The 7,914-nt window shown below is 41.6% G+C and overlaps 1 protein-coding gene across 1 annotated transcript; it reads right to left on the bottom strand.

Moving 5' to 3' along the window:
* Positions 1-783: 783 nt before the first annotated feature.
* On the bottom strand, positions 784-7,490 carry LOC128218107 (peptidase M20 domain-containing protein 2-like). Its single transcript, XM_052925655.1, has 7 exons — positions 7,120-7,490; positions 5,359-5,565; positions 4,945-5,093; positions 4,476-4,618; positions 4,122-4,276; positions 1,255-1,492; positions 784-1,042 (listed from the first exon to the last, which is right to left on the bottom strand). The coding sequence occupies exons 1-7, from the start codon at positions 7,285-7,287 to the stop codon at positions 906-908; spliced, it is 1,197 nt and encodes a 398-aa protein (XP_052781615.1). The 5' UTR covers positions 7,288-7,490; the 3' UTR covers positions 784-905.
* Between the last annotated feature and the right edge of the window lie 424 nt (positions 7,491-7,914).

The raw sequence follows: 7,914 nt of genomic DNA, 5'->3' as shown, positions 1-7,914 counted from the left end.
GGGTTTTCTAAGATTAAAAGACCTACGAAACCTTGGGAACGTTATGATAAAAAATAACCGCCAAAGTTCCATATAAGCATTAATTGGTCTTATGTAGTGGGTTGTTCAGAGGTCCCAACATGCCCACTGGCTAGTATGTCGACGTGCCATACCAAACAATAAGATATAAAATAATAAGGTTGCCGCTCGGCTTTGCCCGGCTGTGCCTAGCCTACTCACTTCTTTGTTATGAAGACAACACTTCAAAACGAACTATTACTTAAAATGTTTAAATAAGTACGATAGTGATATAACTTTTGAACTATAGATTATTTTAGTATGGGTCTTCAAGTGGGTATAAACACATTGAGCCGATTGTTCAGAACTTCTTCTAATTTGGCGCCTTGTGTGAATGTTTTGTCAGTGACACAAAATGGCCTCAAAAACACCTGATATTCGAAACGAAAGACCAATTACAGAAACAACAAATCCTTCGGATAACGTAGCTGCATAGCTGGTGGGTATGTGAATTCGCCGAACCCAATAATAAGAAAATCCGCACATCCTGATTCTAGCAGTTTGTCCGAAATTAACGGTCCGGATATTGATATATTTTGTTAAGAAATTGTTCAGAAAGCGCTCTGCACGGAAACAGTATTACAAACTATAGATGAAGCTTTGGGCCTGACCTTGAAAGAGGTCTTGCCCTCAACACTTAAATACACCAAATTGAACCTCAAACATCCATAATAAAAAACATGAGCTCCAAAATTTACTCTCAAAAGAACTCTCAGATAACAAACTTTATAAATTAGAACAACATTCTAGAAGATTTTCACTGAAATTTCACAAAGTTCCTATGGCATTTGAAGATAGAAACTTTGAGGAACAGTTTATGAATATTTGCAACAACAAACTGAAAACTGCTAGTTGAAAACGGACATGCTCTTGGCAAACGCTTGTTTTATTTCTTGTAGACGTTCTTGGTCAGTGAGAATATCTATCGCTGTCATTGCAAGTGCTTTCATTATTTGTAGCGTGTATTCTTGTGCCATGGGTGAACCTGAAACGAAAAGAAATATCTGTTATTCAAGCGCACACTATTATCATGATGCACTCGCTAATTGCGGACACAACTGCTTGCTATACTCGGAATTAATTGTATTCCTTTTATACCAAAGCTCTCACCCACAAAGATATGCCATCCCCTTAAGTATGAACACATATTTAACTATTTAAAATCCGTAAATGGTAAATAAAGCACAAATACTGTACCAGCATCTCCAGTAAAATCCCGGGTGTGGTTGACGGCTCTACCGCCAATATGGAAGTTTGGGTGGATACTGGGTACCACATGCGCAACATTTCCCATATCCGTGGATCCGAATACACTTCCGGGTCGGGTCGGTACTTCCGGCGGTTGAACACGTGACACGTTTTTTTCAAAGAGCCCAACCATGACTTCGTTGCTCAACATTGAAGAATATGGTTTGCTCATCAGTTTGTGCTCGACCTTAAAGAAAGAATAACGGCAACGAATTATAATGAATTAATTATTAATGTATTATTGAGTCCGTATTTTCTGGCTGCGAATAAATCGCAATTATCTAATGCTGATGTGATGATGGTTATGGTGAACATATACCTGCCCAACTGTGCTGGTAGCCGCTGACGTGATGTTGATCAAGGTAAACATATACCTGACACCCTGTGCTGGAAGCCGTTGTCATGATGATGGTTAAGGTAAACATATACCTGACACCCTGTGCTGGTAGTCGCTGACGTGATGTTGGTTAAGGTAAACATATACCTGGCACCTTGTGCTGGGAGCCGCTGACGTGATGTTGGTTAAGGTAAATATATACCTGACACCCTGTGCTGGTAGTCGCTGACGTGATGATGGTTAAGTTAAACATATACCTGACACCCTGTGCTGGTAGCCGCTGACGTGATGTTGGTTAAGGTAAACATATACCTGACACCCTGTGCTGGTAGCCGCTGACGTGTTGTTGGTTAAGGTAAACATATACCTGGCACCCTGTGCTGGTAGCCACTGACGTGATGTTGGTTAAGGTAAACATATACCTGACACCCTGAGCTGGTAGCCGCTGACGTGATGTTGGTTAAGGTAAACATATACCTGACACCCTGTGCTGGTAGTCACTGACGTGATGTTGGTTAAGGTAAACATATACCTGACACCCTGTGCTGGTAGCCACTGACGTGATGTTGGTTAAGGTAAACATATACCTGACACCCTGTGCTGGTAGTCGCTGACGTGATGATGGCTAAGTTAAACATATACCTGATACCCTATGCTGGTAGTCGCTGACGTGATGATGGTTAAGTTCAACATATACCTGACACCCAGTGCTGGTAGTCGCTGACGTGATGATGGCTAAGAGAAACATTTACCTGACACCCTTTGCTGGTAGTCGCTGTCGTGATGATGGTTAAGCTAAACATATACCTGACACCCTGTGCTGGTAATCGCTGTCGTTATGATGCTTAAGTTAAACATATACCTGACACCCTGTGTTTGTAGCCACTGACGTGATGATGGTTAAGGTAAACATAAACCTGACACCCTGTGCTGGTAGCCACTGACGTGATGTTGTTCAAGGTAAACATATACCTGACACCCTGTGCTGGTAGCCACTGACGTGATGTTGTTCAAGGTAAACATATACCTGACACCCTGTGCTGGTAGCCACTGACGTGATGTTGTTCAAGGTAAACATATACCTGACACCCTGTGCTGGTAGCCGCTGACGTGATGTTGTTCAAGGTAAACATATACCTGACACCCTGTGCTGGTAGCCGCTGACGTGATGTTGTTCAAGGTAAACATATACCTGACACCCTGTGCTGGTAGCCGCTGACGTGATGTTGTTCAAGGTAAACATATACCTGACACACTGTGCTGGTAGTCACTGACGTGATGATGGTTAAGTCAAACATATACCTGACACCCTGTGCTGGTAGTCACTGACGTGATGATGGTTAAGTTAAACATATACCTGGCACCCTCTGCTAGTAGTCGCTGACGTGATGATGGTTAAGTTTAACATACACCTGACACCCTGTGCTGGTAGTCGTTGTCTTTATGATGCTTAAGTTAAACATATACCTGACACCCTGTGCTGGTAGCGGCTGACGTGATGATGGTTAAGGTAAACATAAACCTGACACCCTGTGCTGGTAGTCGCTGTCATGATGATGGTTTAGTTAAACATATACCTGACACCCTGTGCTGGTAGTCGCTGTCATGATGATGGTTTAGTTAAACATATACCTGACACCCTGTGCTGGTAGTCGCTGTCATGATGATGGTTAAGGTAAACATATACCTGACACCCTGTGCTGGTAGTCGCTGTCGTGATGATGGTTAAGTTAAACATATACCTGACACCCTGTGCTGGGAGCCGCTGACGTGATGATTGTTATATGATGCTTAAGTTATACATATACCTGACCAACTGTGCTGGTAGTCGCTGTCGTGATGATGGTTAAGTTAAACATATACCTGACACCCTGTGCTGGTAGCCGCTGTCGTGATGATGGTTAAGTTAAACATATACCTGACACCCTGTGCTGGTAGCCGCTGTCGTTATGATGGTTACGGTAAACATATACCTGACACCATGTGCTGGTAGCCGCTGTCGTGATGATGGTTAAGTTAAACATATACCTGACACCCTGTGCTGGTAGCCGCTGTCGTGATGATGGTTAAGTTAAACATATACCTGACACCCTGAGCTGGTAGCCGCTGTCATGATGATGGTTAAGTTAAACATATACCTGACACCCTGTGCTGGTAGTCGCTGACGTGATGATGGTTAAGGTAAACATATATCTGACACACTGTGCTGGTAGCCGCTGACGTGATGTTGGTTAAGGTAAACATATACCTGACACCCTGTGCTGGTAGCCGCTGACGTGATGATGGTTATATGATGCTTAAGTTAAACATATACCTGACACACTGAGCTGGTAGTCGCTGACGTTATGATGGTTAAGGTAAACATATACCTGACACCCTGTGCTGGTAGTCGCTGACGTGATGTTGGTTAAGTTAAACATATACCTGACACCCTGTGCTGGTAGTCGCTGACGTGATGATGGTTAAGTTAAACATATACCTGACACCCTGTGCTGGTAGCCGCTGACGTGATGATGTTCATGACTTTGTCTTTCAACATAAACATTTCCTCGTCACTTGGCGCGCGGACACCCACGTGAAGTCTCGCGCGCTCTGGTATAATGTTAACCTTTACTCCACCCTCAAGAATAATACCTGGAAAGAAAGGGCACATCAAAAATCATTAGAATGATAAACTTATCAAAATAATGTATCCTCTAAGATTGTTCGTAACAAGGCCCCTTTAACAGGTATTCTTGTTAACTTGCATGATTCTATGTCTTGTTTTTCAAGGAAGTTATCATAATTTTCAATGTATACTAAAATGTGTGGTTAAGGAATTATAATGTCATACAATGTACTCTCCAGTCTGGTTTGCACTGTTGTCGGAGACAGGAAATGCCTTGATAGCACGTGACGGCCGCGTCCAGATCGTTGACACCTTCCCAGGGGTAGCCGGCCGCGTGAGACGCCCTACCCGTGTACACCACATCTAAGCTATCAAAAGATACAACTGAAAACATAAATTCACATACAAGCAAACTTAAATGAATTAATTCAGAAATGCATGTGCATTATAAACGGGAGAAAAAAAACCCATAATGAAACCACGCCGTTTATTTGAGTGGCTGTGCCACATAAAATAAAAGAAAACTGTTTTCGTCCGTCGCAAAACATTGCCATTCCTTCTTTTTGTAGTAATTTTGATCCGAACGATAGAATGTTAAAAAGTATTCATTTGAATGCATACACAGGTTTACCGTCAGTGGTTGTTTAGAAGTGATTAGTCAAAGCTTATCCAAATGCACTTAAAAAACGCTCACCTCAGCCTCGCTAAGGCAACCGGACGGAAGTCGTTATCGGGAAACGGGTGCGCCATCATCGCGACATCCACGTCTGTAAAAGCGCCAGCTTCTATCAAATGAATCTTTCCACCCGGACCCTCTTCCGCCGGCGTTCCCAATACCGTCACCTGGGTGTAGCAATACATCACCAATGAACAGATAGCAATTACATAACTTACCCACTGTTAGGTGCCTTACCCAATGTGAATGATGTATTCTTAAAGTGGTACAGCGAAAACAGAAAAGCAAAATAAAATTGCATAGTTAGCTTTCAAATTATTGGTGTATAATGTACAAATATTTGGTTGTAGGACGATTGCAAAATTGGATATACATTTTCTTCATATTTTTCGTAAAAATATAAAGACGTTCTGGTATCAATCATTTACGTACCTGTCCAAGAGGCTTGCCTGCGACTTTCATGGCAGCCATTAGGCCCAGTCCCGCTCCAACGCCAACTTCCGCTATCAAATTGTGTCCGCATGCGTGTCCTATTTCCGGTAGTGCGTCATACTCGCTGATAAAGGACACGTTCGGGCCGTCGGCTCGTGAGCCGTACGTCGCTTTGAACGCCGTCTCCAGCTTGTACGAACGCTCCGTCTGCATTATAAATTGAAAGCAATGTAAATATACGCATATTATTACTTCGAGTAAGCATTCTTCTTCTATATGGCAAACTCCAACAGCTTCAATATCATAACAACACCAAAGGCATATTAAACAAATTACCAATATTCAACCTGTGATTGATTAACTGATACTTTTGGATTTGTTATTCTTGACAGGGTTACAGGCCATGCTTCTCCTCGTGGTTGTTCTGGTGCCGTCCATTGTAGGAAGGTTATCATGCCTGAAGCACTTGATAGGTCGTGGTAGCGGTTCTATAAACTCGGCTGGCTCTTCGCCTGATCTCTTACTATGCATTGAATGTCTGCTTTCTTGTACGGGTCCAAGACTCATCTGATGATCTTACTCAGGGGAATAATGCCTTTTTAATGTCTCCCCACAGAAACTTATTATCTTGTTTTTGTTGTTGTTGATGTGTTGCGCACAGTTGAGTTTAAAGAGGATGGTTCATCCCAGCTATTTGGTAGAGTCGACAAGTTCAAACGAATGGTTGTGTAGTCTGCAGCCATACTGTATTGGAGTGCTCCTTTTTGGAGTTACTGTAGAAACAACTTGACATGCATGCATGTGTCTCAGGGCCATCTTGTATTAGTCTGCATATTCGAAGGTAACGGAAAGGACAACTATAGTATCATCAGCAAAGAAGCGTACTGTAGTCTGGATGGTGTTTGGAATGTAACTGATATACTACTAGCAATTAAATAACGATGGCCCTATCTCAGAACTCAACTGGGACGGTGTTTAAGAGTAACCTTCTTATACAAATAGCAGTGATCTGTTGGTGGAAATGCCTCTATCCATTTTGTGATCTTGATTTAAAACCATTAGTAGTGTACAGGGAGTTTGTGGAGTAAGGGCTGTCGAGGTCCTTCGAGAAGTCCATTACCAGGACATCAGTAAATTTGCCTTGTTTAAGTTCGTCATAACGTGTGTCATTCGTAAATTCCAGCAACTGGGTCGAATTGTTTTCGATGGCCATGGTAAATAAGGTGGACGTAAGATGGTGTTGGACACCCAATGTTTCGTGATGAGGCCGGGAACCATGTTCTCTGAGTTTGCGAATGCAGATACGTAAGATTGATCTGTAGTTTCCATCCCTGTATTTACTTCCATTCTTTTACATTGGATTAGATCGATGCCTTTTTCTAACTTTAGATACGTTTAATCGATTTTATAAGATGCATTACGTTAATTGAAATTTGATATTGACTATTGGAAATGTATACATGAATACTTGAAATAATGAACTACAATACTCTTCTGTATAATACTGTTAACCATTGAATTAGTATCATGGTGAAATCGAAAGGTTGAATGATTCGTTAATATAGCATAAAACAATTATAAGCTCTATAAAGTTAAAACCAATATTAAGTTAGCATGTTCGTTAATTAACCATTATTTGTCTAGTGGACATCTAGTCTTATGTAAATTATTCTTAGCGTTCAATTGTTTTATGTGCAATACATCAAAACTTAGACGTTTAGCAATTAAACAACTCGTACATATCAGCCGATATTACCTTACCTGAAACCCATGTTCATCTAGGAAGTCAGTGAGAATCTTGTGCGCATGCTTTTCCTTAAAGGCGAGTTCTGGTTTACACCAAATTTCCCTGCTGACATCCCCGAGCTGTTCCTGCGCCGCGTCAATCGCGGCACAAGCAACTTGCTTCAAACGTTCGGCGCCGCTCATTTCGTTTGATAGCAACAATTAATGACCCCAGCTTATTATTGAATTTTTTCATGTATGAGTCCACTTAAAACTAATTATAGATGGTTTTAATATATAAGTCCACGTGTATAACCGTTTGACGAAGTTTTTAAATATGAGCTCCTTAAATCAGTAGGAAATAAAACAAATCCAGGTTCGGACACAAACTTATGTATACTGCTACTTTGTCATATGCATTCCATATACTTATATTCAAGTCATGCATGATCAATTCATGTCAATGTATATTAGACGCATTGGCTTTAGAGAGATAAAGCACACATCAGTTTCCTCAGGATACCAAAGTAGGGTTATCAGCAAATGTATGTGTTACGTATCAGTCATATGCATTCATGCGCTGTACATACTTAATTATATATTTAAGAAGAAATCTGCTGCTGCTGCTGCTGCTGCTACTGCTACTACTGCTACTACTGCTGCTGCTGCTGCTGCTGCTGCTGCTGCTGCTGCTGCTGCTGCTGCTGCTGCTGCTGCTGCTGCTGCTGCTGCTGCTACTACTACTACTACTACTACTACTACTACTACTACTACTACTACTACTACTACTACTTCTACTACTACTACTACTACTACTACTACTACTACTAC

This window comes from Mya arenaria, chromosome 14 (assembly GCF_026914265.1).
Source record: "Mya arenaria isolate MELC-2E11 chromosome 14, ASM2691426v1".
Classification (NCBI taxonomy): Eukaryota; Metazoa; Mollusca; class Bivalvia; order Myida; family Myidae; genus Mya; species Mya arenaria.
The sequence above is the reverse complement of the archived record's forward strand: the minus strand, read 5'-3'. Positions and strand labels throughout refer to the sequence as shown.

Bases quoted from the DNA above. Each gene is read 5' to 3' on its own strand.
- LOC128218107 (XM_052925655.1), bottom strand. From the start codon at position 7,287: ATGAGCGGCGCCGAACGTTTGAAGCAAGTTGCTTGTGCCGCGATTGAC. The intron at 4,277-4,475 runs GTATGACATTAT...CTTTCTTTCCAG, and splicing joins ACCAGACTGGAGAGTACATT to GTATTATTCTTGAGGGTGGA. The intron at 1,043-1,254 runs GTACAGTATTTG...TTTTCGTTTCAG, and splicing joins GGATTTTACTGGAGATGCTG to GTTCACCCATGGCACAAGAA.